The sequence below is a fragment of the Carassius gibelio genome, chromosome A19, assembly GCF_023724105.1.
Source record: "Carassius gibelio isolate Cgi1373 ecotype wild population from Czech Republic chromosome A19, carGib1.2-hapl.c, whole genome shotgun sequence".
Taxonomy (NCBI): Eukaryota; Metazoa; Chordata; class Actinopteri; order Cypriniformes; family Cyprinidae; genus Carassius; species Carassius gibelio.
This window is the reverse complement of record NC_068389.1, coordinates 6,585,968-6,609,237: the sequence shown is the minus strand read 5'-3', so window position 1 is coordinate 6,609,237 and position 23,270 is coordinate 6,585,968. Positions and strand designations below refer to the sequence as shown.

The following is a 23,270-nucleotide window of genomic DNA, read 5'->3' as shown; positions in this document are numbered from 1 at the left end:
TCATCGTCTGTTTGATTAAGTCTTTGATTTTTCTGTACACTTCTGCCATATGTACAGAAATTGACAGCCACCACTGATAAGCTACTACTAAATATTGTATAAAATTAGTTCCCTTTCAGTCGGTCACGTTCGACGTTACGAATGGGATCTCGCCCGAGAGCCCAATCACCTTCGAGTGGTACAAAACGAGCCAATGGTACACAAAGTACCTTGGTCTGCGGAATTTGCATCGCGAGCTCCGCCCCGCAAAGCGGGTATATAAGGAGCAACGCGAGCAACTCGCATTCAAGCTTTCGCTTGGGAGCCGAGCACATCGCTTGCTGCAATCACTGGAGTGTTTACAAGCAAGAGCTGGTGTTGGTGTGACGGGGCGATTCAGCGGTTCGTCTGGGTTTCCTGCGACAGCTCCCGCGTTCCCCTGAGCGCTTCAACACCCCTAAAAGTGCAATTTCTCTCACAAAAGAGATACGGGCCGATTTGCATCTTTTTAAAGATGTAATTTCGCCCGTGTGTTTCTGGGTGCGGTCGATATATCGCTTCTCGTGGCGGTCACGATCGCTGTGTAACGTGTTTGGGCTTCCAGCACGCTGAGACTGCATTCGTGGATGACTCATGTTCTCATTGCGGGGACATGACCATCTCGGCGTTGAGATCAAGACTCGATTACCTTAAAAGGTATAGAGTCCCCTCTGCCACACCCCGTTCTAACTTTTCTTCTCGTAAGAGGGCTACTTCGGCTGATGGCCAGGGTGGTCTGAGGGTTACCGTGTGGGCTTCCCCGACGAGCGAACCTCCTCGGGCCACACCCCCCTCACATACGCCACAGCCAGTTGAGTTCCCGGATGAGTTTGCTGGACCCTCTCAGGCTCCTGACATCTCATTCGGGCCTCGTGAAGAGGACCGTATGTCGATAGCCGCATCACAAGGCGGGCTTGAGTCCTCGGGAGATGAGGGTTCGGCTGCGTTGCCTCCCTCGGGAGTGCCAGCGTTGTCCGAGTCCGAGTCCGATTAGCGCATTTTCGAATGCATTCGTCCGATGGATTGGTTTGCAGCGATCGACCTGAAGGACGCATACTTTCATGTCTCCATTCTTCTTCGACACAGACCGTTTCTTCGGTTTGCTTTCAAGGGGCAGGCATATCAGTACAAGGTTCTCCCATTCGGGTTGGCCCTGTCTCCCCGCGTCTTTACTAAGGTCGTGGAGAGAGCCCTGGCATGGGTATGGCAACAGGGCACGCTCCGAGTGACCATCACTCTGGCCTGCCGCCGATACTTCACCCCGTGCTTGGACCCCTCGTTTCTACGGGCCGGCGTGCCCCTAGAACCGGTGTCCAGACATGTTGTTGTATCAACAGATGCCTCTGCCACGGGCTGGGGTGCCATGTGCAACGGGCATGCTGCGTCAGGCTCCTGGACAGGACCCCGACTTCAGTGGCATGTCAATTGCCTCGAGTTGCTAGCAGTACGTCTTGCTCTGCACCGCTTCAGGGCCCTGCTGAAGGACAAGCACGTTCTGGTCCGTACGGACAACACTGCGACCGTAGCGTACATCAACCGTCAGGGTAGTCTACACTCCCGCCGCATGTCGCAACTCGCTCGCCATCTCCTCCTGTGGAGTCAAAAGCATCTGAGGTCGCTTCGTGCCATTCACATTCCGGGCAGGCTCAATCGTGCAGCCGACGAGCTCTCACGGCAGCAGTCTCGCCCCGGGGAATGGAGACTCCACCCCCAGTCGGTTCAGCTGATTTGGGAACACTTCGGAGACGCTCAGGTAGACCTTTTTGCCTCTCCAGAAAATTCCCACTGCCAGTTGTTTTACTCCCTGACCGAGGGGCACCCTCGGCACGGACGCCCTGGCACACAGCTGGCCGCTGGGCCTGCGCAAGTATGCGTTTCACCCAGTGAGCCTTCTTGCACAGATGTTGTGCAAGATCAGGGAGGAGGAGGAGAAGGTCCTCATGGTTGCGCCTTTTTGGCCCGGCCGGACCTGGTTCCCCGAACTTGTACTCCTCGCGACAGCCCCTCCCTGGCCAATTCCTCTGAGGAAGGACCTTCTTTCTCAGAAACGGGGCACCCTCTGGCACCCACGCCCCGATCTGTGGAACCTACATGTGTGGGTTCCGGACGGGTCACTGAAGGTTTAGGTACCTTGTCACCACAGGTGGTAGCTACCATCACTTCAACTAGAGCCATGTCCACCAGACATGCCTATGCTTTGAAGTGGAACCTCTTCGTCACTTGGTGTTCTTCACGGCATGAGGACCCCTGGAAATGCCTGATTGGGTCAGTGCTTTCCTTTCTTCAGGAGGGGTTGGAACGAAGGCTGTCTCCTTCCACCCTCAAGGTCTATGTGGCTGCCATTTCGGCTCACCATGACCCTGTTGAAGGTAAGTCTCTTGGGAGGCACGATCTGATCATCAGGTTCCTGAGAGGAGCAAGGAGGCTCAATCCGCCTCACCCTCAGCAAGTCCCCTCTTGGGACTTCGCAGTGGTTCTGTCAGCACTGCAGAGAGCTCCCTTCGAACCCTTGCTCTCAGTAGAGCTAAAGTTTTTATCTTTGAAAACTGCGCTCCTGACGGCTTTGGCTTTGGTGAAGAGGGTCGGGGACCTGCAGGCATTTTCAGTTGACGAAGCGTGCCTGGAATTCGGGCCGGCTAACTCTCACGTTATCTTGAGACCCTGGCCTGGGTATGTGCCCAAAGTTCCCACCACTCCTTTTAGGGATCAGGTGGTGAGCTTGCAAGCGCTGCCCCTGGAGGAGGCAGACCCAGCCCTGGCGCTGCTCTGTCCAGTACGTGTGCTCCGCACCTACGTGGACAGAACTCTGTGCCTTAGGACCTCAGACCAGCTCTTTGTCTGTTACGGAGGCCAGCAGAAGGGAAAGGCTGTCTCCAAGCAGAGGTTATCCCACTGGATAGTGGATGCTATTGTCCTGGCTTATCAGGCTCGAGACCTACCATGCCCCCTAGGGGTGAGAGCTCACTCAACTAGGAGCGTAGCTTCCTCCTGGGCGCTGGTGCATGGCGCCTCGGTAGCAGACATCTGTAGAGCTGCGGGCTGGGCAACACCTAACACATTCACGAGATTTTATAATCTCCGTGTAGAGCCCATGTCCTCCCGGGTACTCGCCCCTTTGGGCCAGTAAGGACCTGCTCGGTGTCAATCCGCTTGCTGCGCCATTCCACTCCGCGGACTGGATGCGTGCCCTATTCCCCTCAGGTGAGTTCCTCAGTCAGAACCCTGGGTTCCTCCAGCACTGTTGAGGTCAGCCATGTGTGGGACTAGGTGCCTCCATGTGTCGTGATTCCCCTTCTGGGTAATCCCACGTGTGTATGTCCACAGTAAGTCTCTCCGCAGCATGTGTCTTTCCCTTGGCAAGCCCTTTGCCAGCTCTGTCGTTGAAACTTCCACCCTGCGGGCTGGGTACCTCAGAGTTCTTATGTATCACCACCTTGGTAGATACCTGCCTTCTGTAAGTCCTCCCGTGGGCAGGCAGCCTGCTAGCATATGTCCAGCTGGAATATGCTACCCAGTGTATTCTGTATGAGCTATAGGCCCTCACTCGTGCTGGCCTCACGACAGGGTGCTATCACTCACACGGTCGCTGGAAGACAGCCATGTGGCATTTTGTAAGGGACCCCATTCGTAACGTCGAACGTGACCGACTGAAAGGGAACGTCTTGGTTACGTATGTAACCCTCGTTCCCTGAAGGAGGGAACGGAGACGTTACGTCCCCTTGCCACATCGCTGTTCCGCTGAACGGCCGGGTCTCTGGCTCGGCTCCTCAGCGAAGACTTGAATGCGAGTTGCTCGCGTTGCTCCTTATATACCCGCTCTGCGGGGCGGAGCTCGCGATGCAAATTCCACAGACCAAGGTACTTTGTGTACCATTGGCTCGTTTTGTACCACTCGAAGGTCATTGGGCTCTTGGGCGAGATCCCATTCATAACGTTTCCGTTCCCTCCTTCAAGGAACGGGGGTATATACATAACCAAGACGTTTTCCGTAAAAATTAATTTGCAATGATTTTTGTTTTAAAAAGCGCTATGCAAATAAACTTCAAATGAGTTCTTAATGACAGCTTTCCTAAAAATATATCCCATTCCTAAAATAAGAAATATTCCAATATATCGCCTTGCTGACAGTATCGCAACATATTGTATTCTAGGGATGTGTCGTTCTTGAACGATTCGTCCATTTTGAACAAATCTTTAATGTGACCCGGGAAGAACGGGGAGTGATTCATTCAATCGCGCACACGCAATATTCTATAGGTTCTGTTTCGCTAGTAGTAATTCATCTGTGTCAGTCAATCTGGTCTTGTGCTGGAAAGAGAATTGATTAGTTCATAGTTCGGTTCTATCAGGTTTTTGACTCGTTCCTTAATCATGTGACATACCCTAACCCATACGTTAAACCAATGCAGTATTGAGCCGGAAAGAGAATTGATTAGTTCATCTTTTGGGTCTTCGGGTTGTTTGTTCTTTTGTCACATGACGGGACAACATTGGCTAGAGTAATTCTTTAATTTACAACTTTCCTTACAAATAGGTGCATAGTACTTATTTATAATTACTGGTTATGCTTTAAATTTTGTCCATATGGTGAAATCACTTTGATAGATTTTTTTTTTTACAGTGGATTCTAATCTTCAAAAATGACCTTGTATGGTTTATGTCGGAGTTCACCCTTTAGATTAGACTACAGAAATGTAGTGTTACTGGTTTAGGATTCTAAATGTTATTTTCTTTTGTCATTATGTCCTTTTTGAGCATTCTTCTTGTACATTAGTCCAAAATGTCAAGTTTACCTAGGAAAAGCAATTATACCAGAAAACTTCATTAGATTAAAAATGAACAAACTATACGTTGAATTGTAGGCTTGGATTATATAGCCCAATTTATTTACTGATAGACAGTCAAAAAGACAAATTAATTAATATTTTATTTATAACTGGGCTTTATAAAATACCACAGATCATGAAGAAACTATAACAAAAAAAACACAGTAACAGAAATAGCGTATGGGCTGTCACATTAAGGAATGACTTGAACCCGAAGACTTTTCAAACAAGTGAGCTATATCACAGACTGGAGACCCAGGTAAAAGAAACAAAAAACAAAATTGGTCTCTTCTGTATCTTATCTTAGTTTTGTATTGTTTGTAGTGTGATCAACTAGACATGTTGGGGAAGTAACGCGTAACTTATTACATTTTGCTAAAATGAACAATTACTAATCGATTTGTTCATTTTGCTTAAGACGCAAAAAGTCGGAGTCAGTAAAATGATCCGAACTTCATCACTATTGTATTGCCAGATTCTTGGCAACACACAGCTCTACTCATTTTGGTTACTCCATGTCATCAAATTGCTCACATCGTCATTACTCTTTTGGTATGGTCTGTTGCATTCAAACTGCACCAGAGTTTGTTTGGAAGTGGACGGATACCCATCTTTTTAGTGATCTCTATCCACTTGTTTGGTGGGAGTACCAGAGTTTGGATGGCAGCATTAACACTCAAACGTACCATACTAACAGAAATCACACTAGGGTTTTTAATCTAACTAAACAAGTGTGAGTGCACCCTTTATTGAATTGGATAAAAAAAATTTTTAAAAAAAAGGCACCAGACACCACCTCTTCAGATAATTTTTATTTATTTGAGGCTGCTGGGGATACAGACCAGAAAGCTTTCCAAACCGTTTAAGCAAACAGGGAAAACCTGCCATATGAATAAAGCACTGAATTGAAGAGATCTCCTCCAAGTATTATGCAAAATGCCCAGGACCATTTCAATTACCACGTCTCCCACATCCACGACCCCGTCCACATCCCTGACCGCTTCACTGTCCACGACCGCCACCCTGTCCCTAACCGCTACCCTGACCACTTCCCTGTCCGCGACCCTGACCACGACCCTGTCCGCGACCCCGTCCACGACCCTGACCGCTTCCCCGTCCACGACCCTGACCGCTACCCCGTCCCTGACCTTGACCACTACCCCGACCACTTCCCTGACCGCTTCCCTGTCCCTGACCTTGACCGCTTCCCTGTCCACGACCCTGACCGCTACCCTGTCCACTTCCCTGACCGCTACCCTGTCCCTGACCTTGACCGCTACCCTGTCCGCTTCCCTGTCCACGACCCTGACCACTTCCCTGACCACTTCCCTGTCCCTGACCACTTCCCTGTCCCTGACCACTTCCCTGTCCGCGACCTTGACCGCTACCCTGACCACTTCCCTGACCTTGACCGCTACCCTGACCGCTTCCCTGTCCACGACCCTGACCGCTACCCTGTCCACGACCCTGACCACTTCCCTGTCCCTGACCACTTCCCTGTCCCTGACCCTGACCGCTACCCTGACCCTGACCGCTACCCTGTCCACGACCTTGACCACTACCCTGACCGCTACCCTGACCACTTCCCTGACCTTGACCGCTACCCTGACCGCTACCCTGTCCACGACCCTGTCCACTTCCCTGACCGCTACCCTGTCCCTGACCGCTACCCTGACCGTTTCCCTGTCCGCTTCCCTGACCGCTACCCTGTCCCTGACCTTGACCGCTTCCCTGTCCACTACCCTGACCGCTTCCCTGACCGCTACCCTGTCCACTACCCTGACCATATCCGCTTCCCTGACCACTACCTTGACCGCTACCCTGTCCACGACCCTGACCACTTCCCTGTCCCTGACCACTTCCCTGTCCCTGACCTTGACCGCTACCCTGACCACTTCCCTGTCCACGACCTTGACCGCTACCCTGACCACGACCTTGACCGCTACCCTGACCACTTCCCTGTCCTTGACCATAACCGCTTCCCTGACCACTACCCTGACCATATCCGCTTCCCTGACCACTACCTTGACCGCTACCCTGACCACTTCCCTGTCCCTGACCATAACCGCTTCCCTGACCACTACCCTGACCTTGACCATATCCGCTTCCCTGACCATAACCACTTCCTTGACCATATCCGCTTCCCTGACCACTACCCTGACCATAGCCACTTCCTTGACCATAGCCGCTACCCTGACCACTACCATAACCACTTCCCTGACCATAACCACTTCCTTGACCATAACCGCTACCCTGACCACTACCATAACCACTTCCCTGACCATAACCGCTACCCTGACCACTACCATAACCACTTCCCTGACCATAACCGCTACCCTGACCACTACCATAACCACTTCCCTGACCATAACCACTTCCTTGACCATAACCGCTACCCTGACCACTACCATAACCACTTCCCTGACCATAACCACTTCCCTGACCATAACCACTTCCCTGACCATAACCATATCCGCTTCCCTGACCATAACCGCTACCCTGACCACTTCCCTGACCACTTTGCGGACTGCTTTCCTGATCACTTTCCTGAACACTTGGTTCACTACATGCATGGCCACAGGTGGTTGGGCAACATTTCTGTGTGGCAGGACACTGGCCATCATAGAAACAGATGTCAGCACATTCTGGAACGCTCTGCGGTTTGGGACACTGACCCGGCTTCACTGCATGGACACAGATAGCAACCGTTAGTCTGTGTATACAGACTGTATGCCACTTCAATATACAGCAAAAAACATGAATAAATTTTACCTAAAGCGTAAATTCAAATTACTCTTTGTAAAGCCATCCTGCATTTAAAACCATCCAAAGGGATTTAAAGGTGGGGTATGCATTTTCAAAAATGCTTTAGAAAGCCAAGTTGGGAAGAGTACCAAAAATGTTTTGCCAATCAGCAGTAAGGGGCATGTCTACTCATGAATGGGGAGGGGCGATCACTCATTGCATACAACGGACATTAGATGAGTGACAGATGTTGGATTAAAAACGAATAAGCCAGAGGAAAACATATGGGGAACAAAAGGATGCTTAAGGTAAGGCAAGTATGACCTTTGAAAATATTGGATCAGTTTTCCAGGGCCGGAGAGAACAAATAGCTATGCACCTGTGGGCAGAGCTATTAAAATGGAGAAGAGACCCTTTTGGGGAAGGGGCATGGGTTTTTTTTTTTTCGCATTGGCTAACAGAAATCACTTATTCAATATGGAACTCAAACCTACTTTTGATAAAGGCAAAATCATCCCAAAACAATGACCAATACCTGTATAAGGAGCTGTACAGTAATGTCCACTTCCACAGCACTTCTCATCGTTGGGACAGTCAGAGTCACTGTTACAGGACCCATTAAACAAGCTTCCAGATGTTTGAGGTGGACACTCTCCTGGCTTTGCTGTCATACAGACATGTCAAAGAGCATCAATGAGGGCACTTCCATTCACTTAGTGACATCACAAAAAAATCTTACTTTTCCAGGTAAAGTTCTACAATCAGGCCCCAACCCCCCCCAATCCCATCCATCTACCAACCAAGGAAATGTGAAAAATTAAACCAGTAACTGTTTTGGTAAGCCTTTTCTAGCAAGTATCGGAGAAAATAAGAGCATCTGATTTTGTGCTCTTAGTGATGTGGCAAACCAAAGCAGGGGCCAGATTCACAAATCTTAAACATAATTTATGATAAATTCCAAGAAGTTCGTAAGAAGATTCTTAAGTGCAACGGAGTTCTCATGTTCTGAACACCTGAATTCTTAAAAAAAAAAAAAAAAAAAAGGATGAGTGAACGTGACACTGATAAACATCTTTTTGCACTTCCTGCGGATTACCGCTATAAAGCAGAAGCACACAATTTGTCCGAGTTGGACTAGTACTCAGCTTGCATTTTAATGCAGCGTTCTTGAACTGCTACTAATCCGGTCCATTCATGCGCTGAATGCGGCCAAAGATTGCTGCGTTTATAAAATTAAGCATTAAATTAAAGCTCCTACTTGAATTATTTTTATAGTTGCCATGGAGTTTTGAAGTCAGCGAAAAGGAGCGTCACACAGGCTTATCGTTACCAATCATGGTTTACATTAACGGTAACCATGAGCTCTTCAGACAACTCATGCACATCCCGATTCAGGGTTAACTTGCATAGCTAGTGTTGTAATGAATAAAGTTGAAATAACCCAATAAATTCATTGAAGTCTTACTGTTTGGGATTTAAGACGATTCCGGAACGGTCTTAATTTTGTGATTGAGAACTTGTATTCAAGTGCTGGCTCGTGTTTGTTTAAATAGGAATACTTAAGTTTAATTGGTCTCTGCTTAAAGCTTACATTTAATTCAATGCGTCACAGGGGTTTATTTTGTGGACCTTAGCAGTCAAAAGCAACATCATGCATGTCCTCCAGAGCAGTCTCGATCAGGAAAATAACCTCGTTGGGTCAGCATGACCATTAGAAGCACTAGACAGTAACCAGCCACTAGTGCAATTTGTCAAATCAGGGACTACACAAGGAGTCTTCAACCTTAATACAAAACTTACATTGAACTGTCAAATCAAAAGGGCTTCAAAACCTAATATTCATCCCTAAACCATTAGCTTCAGAAGACCTTACTCCCTTATTTTTTGCATTTCTTTAACAAGTTAACAGATTTTCTCACCTGCAGTTTGTCCTTGAGTACCATCTGTTGTGCTCAAGTATCCAGAAAGACAACATAAAACCACAATCAATGAGCAGTACAATCGAGCCGTCATCGTCCCAACCTGTGATCTCATAATGAGCCCTACTATAAAATGCACTGAATTGAAGAGTGGACAACAATGCACACAAATAATAATGTGGCTGCAATAGAAATTGCTGTAAAAATGGGGTTTTAAAGAGCCAAGGAGATCAGGTCAACTCCAAGCCTGATCAAACTCACCTGATCTGAAGATCTTGATTAGCTTGTTCAGATGTGTTTGATTGAGGTTGGACAATATGAAGGCTGCAGTGCTTTCACGCCATGTCATAATAATTAAGGTAGTCTAATTACAAGAGTATTGTGTGTTTCTATGGTTCCAACGCTAAAATGCCGGTGCTTCCTTCACTCGCTCGCTGACTGAATACCTCTTTCTGGTGAATTCTCTCGTCAGAAACAACAAAGTGCAGATGTTTGTATGAATCGGTAAATAAGATATTGATTTCACAGTGTTAACAGTTTCAGTGATTTTAATGGGAGTTTTTGAGAGTGATTGAACTCTAGACTGTCAGTGAAAATGATTTTTGATTATGTAAATGTAATTTGCTCTTTTTATGAACAATGAAAATTAGTAGCAGTTTTTATATCACATTGACTTTCAATGTTAAATTCACATTGAATATAAAGTCAGTCGTATTAAAAATATGTTATGGCATGACACCTATATCTGTTACTTAGATAAACAGACAGATGTTCTGTATCTTACCGGTCATGTGACAAGTTTTCGCTCTTCCCTGTGTCACAGGTTATTTAGACATATATAATACATAGTTTAAAATATAATTTATTTCGTGATGCAAATCCGAATTTTCATCAGCTGTTACTCCAGTTTTCAGAGTTATGATACTTATAATATAATTCTAATGTACTGATTTATTACCAGTGCTGGAAACCGTTTTGCTGCTTAATATTTTTTTGGAACCTGTGACATTTTGTTTAGGATTATGATAAAAAGAACATCATTGATAGTAAATCAACATATTGGAATGATTTCTGGAGGATTATGTGACACACACACACACATACATAACATACATTTTATCTATATATCTAAATAAAAATAGGCTCCGTATATATGACCCAAAGTAACTAGTAACCAACTACTTGAGTAGATTTTTTATCCGATACTTTTTTACTCTTACTCAAGTAACTATTCTAGACTAGTACTTTTACTTTTACTTGAGTAAATATTTCTATAAGTACTTTTACTTTTACTTGAGTACAGTTTTTGGGTACTCTTACCCACCTCTGCTAAAAATACACTGTTTGGGATTTTTTATGCCAAAAATCTTTAGGATATTATGTAAAGATCGTGTGCCATTAAGATATTTTGTAAATGTCCTACCATAAATATATCAGAAATGTATTATCATTAGTGATATGCATTGCTAAGGACTTCATTTGGACAACTTTAAAGCCAATCATTAAAGAATATTTTGGCTTGCCATAAATGATTGTCTGTACATTCAGAAGAACACTTTAACCATATTTCAAAGACAATAGAAGTAATTATAAAATTACATATAAAGATATACCTAAGACCTACTTAAGTGGGCCAAAAAAATAAAACGCTCTAAAGCTCAACTGATTTCATTTAATATCAATTTGAAACTATTTAGCATTTTTATTTAAAACTTTACACATTTAGTTTTTTTAAGTGAACTGTATACATAATATGAACTCTTTTTAAGTATGCTAAAGTGTACTTCTTTTTCACAAGGGTATTACTGTTACTCCTGCATTGGTCTACTGATTTGAACAAACTTCAGACATATAGCAAAAATAAAAATCCCATTGACTAACACTGAAGGAGGGAACTATATCTGAAGACTAGGATATCATAGAGATTTTGGGGTGGACTTTTTTTTTTATTTTTTACTTTGAGCCAGAAAGCAACCACCTACAACACCTTTAAAATCACATAGCAACTACATAGCACACCAACGGCACAAAAACCATTCCACACACAGTGTAGAAACCACCCAAAAAACCCAGAAAACCACCACTCGCACAGGAGAATCTAGATTCATGTTCACTGAAAGGATCATGTTCATCTGATGCTACATGCACTTTTACAGGAACTGAAATGTGTGTTGGCAGTGTGTGTACACAACCACCCTATAATGATAAAAATCCACCCAGGGTTTTTTTTTTATCCACTAAAATCTTTACCCCTTTCTCAAATCGAGCTGATCTCAGATGCCTGTCTTTGTGACATCACACAGACAGGCCCCTCCCACGATAGTTTGATTGACAGTAGCGTTCCAGCACCTACAGAAGTGAGTGAAAGGTTTTTTAATGAATCTTTGCAAATCACCTTACCTAAAAATGTGCTAATTAGCAAGTTTCACGATGATGCAGCTAAAGTAAACAGTCAATGAGAGAGCAGCTCAGAAGAGAGGGGCGGGGCCAGCAGAGCTCATTAACATTTAAAGCAAAATGCTACAGAACGGCTTGCTCTGAAAAGAGCTATTTTTGATTGGGTAAAAAAGTACCATTGAGAAATTTAAACAAACTATGTTACAGATTTCCCAGTGATACCCTTAAGAATCATATCAACTTGTAAAAAATGGGCATCGGATGACCCCCAACTGTATCTCTTCTCACTTCTACAGTTGTGTAGGCTTCCTGAAGACCTGGCTGCCTTTCTGCATCTTGACCAGTGTCCTCTTGGCTGTGACTCTGTCTCTAAACCTGCGATGACCCAGCGGGGTCACATAGAGGTGAACAGTGCCCATAGGAGACCCGTCGCTCCAGCTCCAGCGGGACTCCAGTGAAGGTCAACTTGACGTCCAGCTCTTCAAAGTGCAGAGGACCTCAACATCAAAAATCAAACGCTAGACCTCTTCGTCGTAGGGTAGAGACAGCAAATACACCATGGCTTGAACGTCTCGTGGTGATGTACGAAACGCTATTTCGTACGAAACGTCTTATATTTTAAATATAACTTGAATATGAATTTCTCATGATGCTAGGTTCTTTCTGAGGAGATAGTTTATTGCAGAAGCAATGCTTTATATATTGAGAGATTCTGGAAGATGGATAAAAAACGTATTTAAATGAATACTTTTCATATTTAGTTTCTTTTAAGAGTACCCTTTTAGTCATTTTATTGGCAAGGCTAACCATCAATATAAATGGCTTTTAATATTGTAGCTTGGCATGTTTTAAAGTCTAAATGTTTTTATACAAAAATCAAATTAACATATAGCATTCAAAAATTGCTAGTTAATTAATAAGCACATCTTGTTTGCATTATGTATTTGAAAGCATTATTTGCATTGCCTGGCCAGCTATATTGCATAAGTTATAGTATTAATGAATTTTCTTTTTTATGGCACAAACCATTATGAAATCCCATTCAAAAGTGACAGGATTTGATTTTATCCATTGGGAATTGATTGAGTCTGGAAAAAAGCATGCATTCCATAGCAGAACAGACCAGACATGAATGAAGTTTAAGTGGCTTTGGTTAATTTGAGGAACGTTTATGAAGACAGACATTTAGTTACAAATGTTAACATGCACTAACAAATCCTGCACAGTAAGACCAGGAATGAAGGAGAGTAAATGAGTTGATAATGTTGCCTTTGATAAATCTTTGTTTTCCTGAGAATCACTTGAGTCACTTTTCAGGGGTTTCAGGTGTTCTCTTTGAAGGTTTTACTCTTTCAATGCTTCCAATGTCTGTTTTCATAAGAAATATCAAAGGTATTTTGTTATATTGACTGTTGACTTGGTATAATGGCACAGTATGCACAGTCTAACATTCATATCACATATAAAAATAATAACATGATCTATGTTCCATGTGAGGTCCAGGAGCTGTATAATGCTTATTAAACAAATTAAGCCAGAACACTGAAATCTGTCAAGCACACGTCCAGGTTATTATTTCAACCCAAAATCAAAAAGATTTTTTAAGAAAATGAAGCCTGTTTTATATTATATTTTACATGTGAAATTGTTTTTATGGCAATTATGCACATTTCCTACTGTAAGAAAAATATTTATTAATGAATTGTATTAATATTATTATATTTTATTTACAAATTGAAAAAAAAATACTTAAAATTTACAGTAAAAAATGGCAGCTGTGGTTGCCAGAATTTTACCGTAACAAATAAAGTAGTAACAGCCTTTATATACCCTTATATACAAAACTGATAAGAAAAAACTATGAAGACACGTAGTTATTTCAACAAAGAAGCATCAGATTTGAAATGTAACGCAGGGAATTCTGGGAATGTTAACTTACGGTTGTTCACTGTAAATTATATGGTCTTTTTCACTTCCAAAAACGGTATACTACTGTAAAATTACATGTAATGTCCAATACAGTTTTTCATCGTATATAGTAGGGGAAATTAACGTTAACCATTTAGCAGGTTTTTACTGTAGCAGTACAGTAACTTTTACCGTTAAAGTGATTTTTTACAGTGTACATCACAGCAGTATTTGTAGCACTACTTTTATTTTATTTCTTCCAACAACAGTAAAAACTATGTTAAAGTAAGAAAATTTTGGAGAAAAATGTTAAACTGTCACAGAAATCTTAACAGACTTTGATTTCTTGATGCAAACTATATTTTTTTTTCCTTCTGAAATGAGGTGTAAATATGGTCTGTATTTTGAATTGATTAATCGGTGTATAATTAGGAAGAAAATTAAATCAAATTAAATTAAATCTGAGATCATAATTTGCTCTTAAAAAAATATTACAGTATTTTTATTGTAATAAAAGTGAAACCTGTATTAAGCAAATTAAAATCAAAATGAATGTTTTCATTACATACAAATTTGTATTATCTTAAAAACAGGCTTTATTTTCTTTATGCAAAATCTATTTTTGTTTGCCTCTGATTTCACTTGGATCTGATTGGTGAATAATCAGGAAGAAAAGCAATCCCAAAGTCAAACTGGGTGAAATCAAACCTTCATTACTGTAATCCAGAGCACAGAAATCCTTTCCGTACATCTGTTTTCATTTCTGAGCGTTTAGTTTCAAACACTGATCGAATCCTGCCGTAATCCTGGACACCAAACCTGTCTCCATGGTGCCTGTGTGATCAAATCCCCTCTTTGTTTCATGTCAAAGAGAAAAAATCACTCAACCCCCCTCTTACCTATTGCCCTCTTCTCACATTTTTCTTTTCTCTTCTCACACTCCCTCTGTCTTTGGAAGTATTGCCAAGAGCAGCAGGTAGCCGAGCCGAGTGTGTTTCGTGTCGTGTGAGTGTGTGTGTGTGTGTGTGTGTGTGTGTGTGGCCCCTGCTGGTCCTGGTTAGAGCTGATCACATTAGAGTCTGTGTGAAGTGTGACGTTCATACTGACGGCTTTCCTGTCTTCAGAGATGTGAACCAGTGGATCAGAAGCACATTCGACTCTTTAGGTCCTCACAGCAGCCCAGCGGTTCCCATTTCCTGTCTGTAATCTCTAAATGCTCATGGCATTCCTCAGCTTTATACTCTTATCAAAACATTCATCCATTCAAACATTTTCCAAAAACATGGAAAATGGGAAACAAAACAGGGCCTGAAAATATTTGATCCCCTGCTGATTTTGTAAGTTTGCTCTCTTAGAAAGAAATGAAGCAACTGTGATTTTTATGGTAGGTTTATTTTAACGTATAAAGACAAAATATCAACCAAAAAAAAAATAGATTTGCATTTCAGTGAGTTGAAATCGAGTTACCCTATTCATGGAAAGTGCCAGTTAATATTTTCATTTATTTCTGGCATTTACACATTTCTGTTTCTGTCTGTTAGCTGATTCCAAACTTGCATGTGCGTAAAAATGAGTGCAATCGTTTTGCTCTCACGCACTGCTAAGCTTGTCATTGTGTCAACTTTGCACAACTACAAACAAACGTTTAATATTTATAGTGTCACTTCATACCTTTTGCAGCTGTATTAGTGTGTTGTGCATGTGTCTGATACAGAGAAAGTCTAAAGTGATTTTGATGGTTGGTATTGAAATAATCGAATGCTAATAACCAAGTGCATATTTTACGATGACGTTTTTAAATGCTATATTTTGCCTAGAGAACTGGCCGTGTGTGTGTGTGTGTGTGTGTACTGTATGTGTGAGGTAATGCCTGCTTGACTAGATGCATTGTTTACAATGGCTGCTGAGTGTTAGATAAATATGAGTATAACAGAATGTTTTTGGTTTAGATATTTTAGAATAACGCCAATCATTCAGTAGAGCTCATGGAACAACAGGGTGAAAACACCTAAGGCCTTTCTTACTCCAAATGAGTGACTGGGTAGTTTTATATTCACAAGGCAATACGCTTCTGTGCTAATCTGTAATACAGTAATGTGAAGATAGATGACTGTGCTTCATCTAATTTATTTTTAGAAATTGGTATTGGTCTTCCATTGTCTTTTCCTTTCTTTTTTTCTCCCAAGAACCCAATAACGGTCATTTGAAATCGAGTTAATGAGTTTGCACAATATATTTCCTCATAGCCTGCGTCCATAGTGAGAAATGCTGGCAAAAGCCAATATACTGTCATCAAAAACCAGTGAAAACATAGAATAATCTTCATAATTAATTAACAGTCCCCAATGTTGCGTAACTATCAAACTCCAAACCAATTTTGCCAACAATATAAGTTATGATGGATAATGTTCATGCATTATTGATATCAATAAAAGATGTTTACTATTACAATACACTATTGGTGTAATTTGTGTGTTTGTGTATTTAATAAAGCAGCTTTTGTCTGTATATATAAAACAGAATGATGACAGACATCACATTAAACAGTTCTTCTCTCAGTCAATGCACTTCATTATCCTTCTGCTGTTTCTATACAACACATTATTACTGAATTCATCAATCATTAATATAGAATCAGCTGGTTAAAAGATCTCATACAATGGCTTCTGAATCAGTAAATATGTAGCATTTGATACGTTTTTGATTATTTCTTTTTTTTGCGAATTTTTTTGGCAGTTTGGACTCTAGATGTAAAATACGTGCATGCATTTTTTATAATGTTTTGAATGTTATTTTGTGTGTGTTTCTTTGAACGGTTGCCCTGGAAATGTTTAATTGCGCAAGTGACTCGGCATGCAAAAGCCATGGTGTATTGTCCCTCTTCAGTTCGGCAGACCCCCGCCGCGTTCAAAGCCTCAGGAGTCCTGTGGAGTGAGAGATCAGATCAATGTTCCCAACATACAAAAACACTGATTATCCATACATAAAGAACTAGATTCATCTTCAGAAGACCTCTTAAGAACTCAGAAGCCAATAACACTGATCTGAAGAATATCTTCTTTGGCGCAGTGATTTTATCATTAAAGCCCCTATAAGATATGATTTTGCTTCCTCCTCTATTTTAATAACAGAAACAAAGGCTGTAATATATCAATATTTTTAAATAATAAATCAGAATTAATTTGAAGACATCAAAAAAGTTTTTTTTTTTTTTTCTTTGGTCTTGCAAACGCCAAATTTTTATACCTTTGTTAAGTTTAAACTGCTTTTTCAACTAGCCTTTTTCCTCCCTGCGCATCCAGAGCAGCGATAACCCCCTATAAACAGTACAGAACCAACATAAACGTATTGCGGATATCATTAATGTTCAATAATTGATGGTACACATTTTAGAAATTGGTCTGATTAAAAAGGGAATCAGAAGGTTGAATGCTGACTGGACGAGAGGAGGAGCTGGGGATGGAGGAGGGTAATTAAGCTGCTGCTAATACTGAAGGACCTTATAAATTGATGTTGTGATAGGCTTCATATCTCTATAGGTAGACATGGATCAGCAGAGAGTCAGAAAAATGCAACTGAATTTGAAACATAAACAAAAACTCTCAAAGATGCTAAAAAAAGATTAAAAAGCTGCCATCTTTGAAAGTTTAATGAGGCCCCCTAGTGGGCCCCACCCCTATCTAAGAGCCACTGCTCTAGCTTCATCGATCTCCAAAAAAGAATCATGTCACACAGGGAAAAAAAATACCTAAAAGCAACTGTAGAACAACCGTTTGTGAAAGTGAGTTTAGTAAACTACTAAACTAACTAGACTAGAGATCTTGGATTATGGTAATCTTTTGACGATGAGCTCTAATCACTATCAAGCCAATAAATCGCGGTGATGGGTGTGAGATGTGAGAGATCTGGACTGGTGTGGGTGTGTTTGGTGAAGCAGGGGGAGAGGTGTGAGCCCGAAGCTCCTCCCTGCTGATTCTGGGGCGCGTGAGTGATTCAGTCGCATTGTTTGAGAGGAGCGGATCAAAAGCCCCACACCGAGAACCTCCTCTTCTCATGGAAATAAAGTGTCTGCCTCTCGTTCACCCCAGTTTCTGGAATGCAAAGAAGTCGAGCACGAGAGAAGTTACTGAGAAAAGTTACGAGTGAGGAGCACGCGGGACCGGGGTACTGGAGAGACCCTGTGGAGGCGCGGACCCCCGGGCGCGCGCACCCGCTGAATGAGGGCGTTTATTTAGAGAGGTCGATGCGGTATTGCTGATAGTTGACCATGCTCGCCTCTGCACGGTGCGCGGTTGTGTTCGGGCTGCTGTGCGCGGGGCTCTCCGCGGGCGCGTCGCCGTGTCCCGCCGGCTGCGAGTGCTCGGAAGCCGCGCTCACGGTCAAATGCGTCTCCAAAGATCTGCGGGACATACCGAGCGGCATCCCGAGCTACACCAGAAACCTCTTCATCACCGGAAACCGCATCAGCCAGATCGGACCCGAGTCTTTCCAGGGACTGGAGAACGTGACCAATTTATCACTGTTTAACAACAGGTAAAGCACTGATGTAGATCTGAAGCCGATTCATCTGACCCTTAAAATACTGACTACAACTGTTTCTAAAGTTACGTGTTAATATTTATGCAATCTCCTTCAAACTGTGCAAAATATTTATGCCATTTTGATCACAGTGTCTAAAGTCAATGTAAAACGTATAATATTTAGATAGAAACTTTAGATTTATTTTTATTTTGATTATTTTTTTTTTTTTAAAGGTGAAGCTCTCGAAGATGCTTAAGGTGTTAAATGTGTTTTATTCTCACATCCTTGACTAACAGGATTCTACTTCATTTCTTTATAAACCTAGGTCTCTTGTTATTAAAAACAATGTATGGCTCTTTTAAACATAAAACTGAACCATATAAACATAACCAGAATTGAAAACCGAATTTCCTTTCCTTCTGAATGTAAACCATTTTATTCAAAACGTGTCCTTAACAGCAAGATGTTTTATGTTACATTTCCTTGTTTTACCCCATTCTTGTCACAAAACCGGTCGAAGATGCTGACATGGGATAAAACGACCAAATAAAAATACACCCCTCGATATCTGTTGTAGTTTGGACCGTGCAGCTACACTCATATCACTTAGTTGGCATCTGTGTTTCTATGAAGAACCTTTAACATCATGCAACAACATTATATTGTGTAAAAGGTTGGATTTCACACTAGAAAACGATCACTGAAAGGTTCCTTGGTGAATCAAAAACGATTCTACGATGGCATCGCTTCAAAAACCCACCTTTATTTTTAAGGGTGTAGCGTAAAATGTTCTTTTTCTCCTCTCCAGGATCTCAGAAGTGAAGTCTCACACGTTTTCTAGCCTGCAGAGCCTCAGATCGCTGGACCTCAGCAACAACCAGCTGGCCGTCATCCATCCTGAGGCGTTCACCGTCCAGAGCCACATGCTGAGGGAGCTCAACCTCAGTCGGACTCTCTACAATCACTCATCCGTCATCGATTTAGCCACCTCTCTTCGCTGGAGCAGCCTGGAAGACCTGCTGGGACTGGATCTGTCCAGTAACGGCCTTGTCTACTTGCCCCCGGGCATCTTTTGCCATCTTGTCGGCCTGCGGCGCCTTCAGCTTGGCAACAACTCTATAGTGTCCATCCATAACGGGACGTTCACAGGACTGGATCACCTCCAGGAACTCGACCTCACCCGCAACGCCCTCAGGACCCTGCGTGAAGAGGCTCTAAAAGAGCTGGAGCAGATGCGTTCGGTGAGGCTCCACCTGGCGGAGAATCCTTACACCTGCACATGCGACATCGAGCCTTTCGCCGCCTGGCTGAACAGCTCACGAGCGCGAGTGGTGGACGTCGAGCGCCTGACTTGCGTGTTCCCAGTCGCCTTGCAGAACACATCACTACTGGCGGTGGGTCAACTGGAGTTGGGTTGCCATAAAGCGGGAGAAAGTGACAATCTCGCACTGCAGACCTCTTACGTGTTCCTGGGTCTCGTGCTGGGATTTGTCGGGCTCATGTTTCTCTTCGTGCTCTACCTGAACCGCAGAGGTATTAAGAAGCGCATCTACGACATGAGCGACGCATGCCGGGAAGTCTGGGAAGGGTACCACTACCGATACGAGATCGACTCCGATCCCAGACTGTCGCAATTCTCCTCAACAGCTGATGTGTGAGCTCTTCCCACACTGAGCTTCTTATATAAACTAGTTTTCTATTGCATTTATACGTGGAAAACGTCCATTTGTGGCGCACAGTGTCACATTACAAGTAACGCGAGTTACGTAATCAGATTACTTTTTTCAAGTAACTAGTAAAGTAATCCATTACTTTTAAATTTGCGATGAAATGTCGGAGTTACTTTACCGGTGTGCAGAGGCGCACTTCATTCAGCCTGAGGCTTATCCATTTCATTTTTGGTGTGAAAGGACCCTTATGGTGGGCAAAAAAAACAACAACAAAAAGTTATTGTTATTAAAAAACAAATAAGCAAGCCCAGCCCAGGGGACGAAAAGTAACGCAAAAGTAAAGTAATGCATTGCTTTCCATAAAAAGCAACTAAGTAATGCAATTAGTTACTTTTCATGGAGCATTGCAATATTGTAATGTATTGCTTTTAAAAGTAACTTTCCCCAACACCATGGTGGTGATCATGTAGACTTATTTAAATCTTGTAGAAAGCATGTACTGCTTGTCTCATCGAACCCTTTATAACAAGCACACTTCCCCCTCAAGTCTGCACAGAATTGGCCCTGAGATGCATTTGCTTCTCAGTCATCATGGGATGTTTGAGGATTAGCCCAATAAATGGGCAGAAGCCATAAAGTACCTCTGACCACCACCAACAAACCCCCCACTAGTCTCCATTGTCCTGTGCTGGAACATTGCCCACCTCTCTGGTGCTCAAGTGCCTTGTTCATTGGATTTAAGAGACGGACCAGCTATTAAAAGGATAACCGTTATATAAATACATGTGTAATATGCAGTTGTGAAGTTTTGAGAACTGTTTTATTGCATGCTCCTGCAGCCTTGTTTTTATGGAAGTGAATGCATTTTTTCGCGTCGGACCCCGCGCAACCAAATTAGCAGCTTTCTGTGGTCCTTTCTGTCCCTCTATCCACAGGGAGTCTGCGAAGAATGTGCCAGATTTTCGCTCCAAAAGCATTCCAGCAGGAGGATAACCTCCTCTGAGCTCTAGAGAAAAAGGATCTTTTGAAGAAAGAGACCCAGTTTGCAGAAATCTCCAGCTGCTTTTTTTCTTTTTTAGTTTAAAAGAGATGTTTTGCTTAGTTTTTATTCCACTCATTTTTATTGTCAGAATGATGAGAACCAGCCCTCACGAGGGCCGCTGAGCGAGACCCCTCCTCCGTCAAACCTGTTCGCTCTTTGAAGACTCAGTCTGGCTCAGTTCCTCACATGTTCCCCAGCTTTTTCTGTTTAAGGGACTTCACGGTGATAAGATACAGATGAAGCTGGGGCCGTTGTGCTGAACAGTCCCCTGCTCTGTTTCTGAGTACTGTTTCCACATGTGCAAGACTGAAAAGAAATATGCTTGATGTGTTGTGCCAATGTGCTGGACTTCACTGTCTGGATAATACGGTTTTATGCAACATATGTTTTTTAAAAGATACAGACTATTTAGACATTGAGTGAATCTCACAAAAACGGTCAAGTGTAAATTAATGTGCATTTCACCTTATCAAAAAGGAAAAAAAATAATAATTCTGCATAAACAGCCAAAAAAAAAAAAATTACTATTTGCATTGTGACATTTTAAGGACAGCATATTACAGTAATATATATAACAGTAATTAGACTTGAAATATATATATATATTATAATGACAATATTACAATATTATATTTTTATGATCTATAAATTATTTTAATTATCTTGAGTGAAACGGAATATTTCTTTGTGAGATTCACTCATTTGTCAATGTTTTGGAAAACACAGTTGTGGAAAAGCATCGTATCTTTGCTTGTAATGATAGCATCTTTGTGCCTGATGAACTATTCGAAACGATGATATTTGGTACATGAAACTTTGCAGACATTTGGACCGTCTTCCATTGTGTTTTTCTAGCTTTATACTCATGTGTTATTCATTATATTCAAATGAGCCTTTCTCTAAAGAGGTAGGGAAAACCTTTTAAGTGGGATGCCAAAAGCAAAATGTTTACTCATGAATTTATCAGGTATCCAGTGCAAAACAAAACCTTTGTGGATGTGTCATGCATGGCATGGACAAATAAATGGTCTTTCTTCAGGGCAGAGTTTAGTTTGCATGCTGAAAAAATAAAGGTTTTTCAATTTGAAATTTAAATGAGTCTCTTTTGTTTCTTGCTGGTCAGAAAGATATTTGTGGTTTCTTGTAGGAGGATTCCTTCAGCTAGAACAGAACAGAAGAGCTCACGGATAGTTGTGATGTTATTGTTCCTCATAACAAAAAGCCTTTAGCAAAAGCCTGAAGGGCGTCAGAGGTGTTTCATATGAGCAGGCTTAGTTGCTGCAAATCTCCACATGCAACACATTATTGGAAACACATGAGTTCAGCATATGCATGATAATCGCTGAATGCAGTGCTGCATTGAAAATCATCTCTGGTTCAAAGCAAGGCTCAGTGTCTAATTTAAAATATTTTAATGAAGGTTTTTGATTAAGTCGTCCTTCTACAATGAAGTAATTCAGAATAGTTAGTCGAAACGATTAAGGGCTGTGCAAAATAGCAGCGATTCAGTAAAGTTCAAGTTTATGCAAACACTAAGCATCGACCAATGAGAGTGTAGAAAACGCTCATGTGATCGACTGCCAGTCAAGCAAACACCATGCAGCAATTTAACCTCTATGTGTGAAGGCCTCTATACATATCGAAGCATTTTTATTGCTGCTGCATAATGGCTTCGTGTCTGGCGATGACATGATCTTAGTATTGCAGAATGAGAGCCGAACTGAAGGCTTTACAAAGTACCTCCAACAGCTCCCTGTGCAGAAACCATTGTGGGCTTATTAAAAACCAAGATGCAGTTTAGCCAATTAGTTACGAATTTATGGCCGTCCTAAGGCTCGGATCCACAAAAATGGATATTTACCTGGCATCATCTGTTCGGACACCGCTGTGCCAGAGAACAGTACTGAAGATTAATGTCATCTTCTCTCGGCCTCATGGAAAGCCTGCAGGAAAGACTAAATGTCACACAGCTCTAAATTTCATCTGGTTTGCCTCCGACTTTCAAGCAAACTAGCCATTTAAGAAGAAGAACAAAGACGTCCAAGTTCATGTGACCGCTGTGCTGTTCACGAGACCCACTTGTTTTATTTTCATAGTTATTTTCAATGGCTCTACACTGGTTTTGCTATGAAACAGAAAAGCGCTCTTGGGATGTTACAGAGAAAAGCTGCTCTTTTGCAATTAGTCATGTCTTTTGTCATTAGTCCTGGCACCACTGAGGGAC

At 42.5% G+C, this 23,270-nt stretch overlaps 3 protein-coding genes across 12 annotated transcripts in view; 2 read left to right on the top strand and 1 right to left on the bottom strand.

Annotated features, from left to right (window-relative positions):
- The window catches only part of LOC127935192 (transmembrane protein 222), a 31,972-nt gene extending 15,708 nt beyond the window's left edge, over positions 1–16,264 (top strand). Inside the window, exon 6 of the mRNA XM_052532853.1 lies at positions 12,202–16,264. Coding sequence (XP_052388813.1) covers positions 12,202–12,289 — 88 coding nt within the window. The 3' untranslated portion in view covers positions 12,290–16,264. The remainder of the gene's footprint in view (positions 1–12,201) is intronic.
- On the bottom strand, positions 5,644–9,709 carry LOC127935189 (hornerin). 10 transcript variants are annotated; one of them, XM_052532845.1, is made up of 5 exons: positions 9,509–9,709; positions 8,125–8,253; positions 6,432–7,528; positions 6,203–6,305; positions 5,644–6,112 (listed from the first exon to the last, which is right to left on the bottom strand). In XM_052532845.1, the coding sequence occupies exons 1-5, from the start codon at positions 9,621–9,623 to the stop codon at positions 5,874–5,876; spliced, it is 1,683 nt and encodes a 560-aa protein (XP_052388805.1). In that variant the 5' UTR covers positions 9,624–9,709; the 3' UTR covers positions 5,644–5,873. The 10 variants fall into 10 exon arrangements, with proteins under 10 accessions (XP_052388805.1, XP_052388806.1, XP_052388808.1 ...); XM_052532846.1 differs by having other exon boundaries at positions 6,251–6,305; XM_052532848.1 differs by having other exon boundaries at positions 5,644–6,040; positions 6,251–6,305.
- A 1,472-nt stretch (positions 16,265–17,736) lies between the features above and the next one.
- LOC127935011 (trophoblast glycoprotein-like) lies at positions 17,737–22,141 on the top strand. The gene is made up of 2 exons (XM_052532593.1): positions 17,737–18,346; positions 19,143–22,141. Exons 1-2 carry the CDS (start codon positions 18,081–18,083, stop codon positions 19,990–19,992), a joined length of 1,116 nt encoding a protein of 371 aa, XP_052388553.1. The 5' UTR covers positions 17,737–18,080; the 3' UTR covers positions 19,993–22,141.
- The last annotated feature ends 1,129 nt before the right edge of the window (positions 22,142–23,270 follow it).

What these genes read in the sequence shown, in the direction of transcription:
- LOC127935189 (XM_052532841.1), bottom strand. Translation starts at nt 9,623, where the DNA reads ATGAGATCACAGGTTGGGACGATGACGGCTCGATTGTACTGCTCATTG. An exon ending in CTGTACAGCTCCTTATACAG is followed by an intron (nt 7,529 to 8,124) that starts GTATTGGTCATT and finishes GTGTCCATGCAG; the next exon opens with TGAAGCCGGGTCAGTGTCCC. An exon ending in AGGGTAGCGGTCAAGGTCAG is followed by an intron (nt 6,306 to 6,431) that starts GGAAGTGGTCAG and finishes GGTCAGGGTCGT; the next exon opens with GGACAGGGTAGCGGTCAGGG.
- LOC127935011 (XM_052532593.1), top strand. Translation starts at nt 18,081, where the DNA reads ATGCTCGCCTCTGCACGGTGCGCGGTTGTGTTCGGGCTGCTGTGCGCG. An exon ending in TTATCACTGTTTAACAACAG is followed by an intron (nt 18,347 to 19,142) that starts GTAAAGCACTGA and finishes TCTCCTCTCCAG; the next exon opens with GATCTCAGAAGTGAAGTCTC.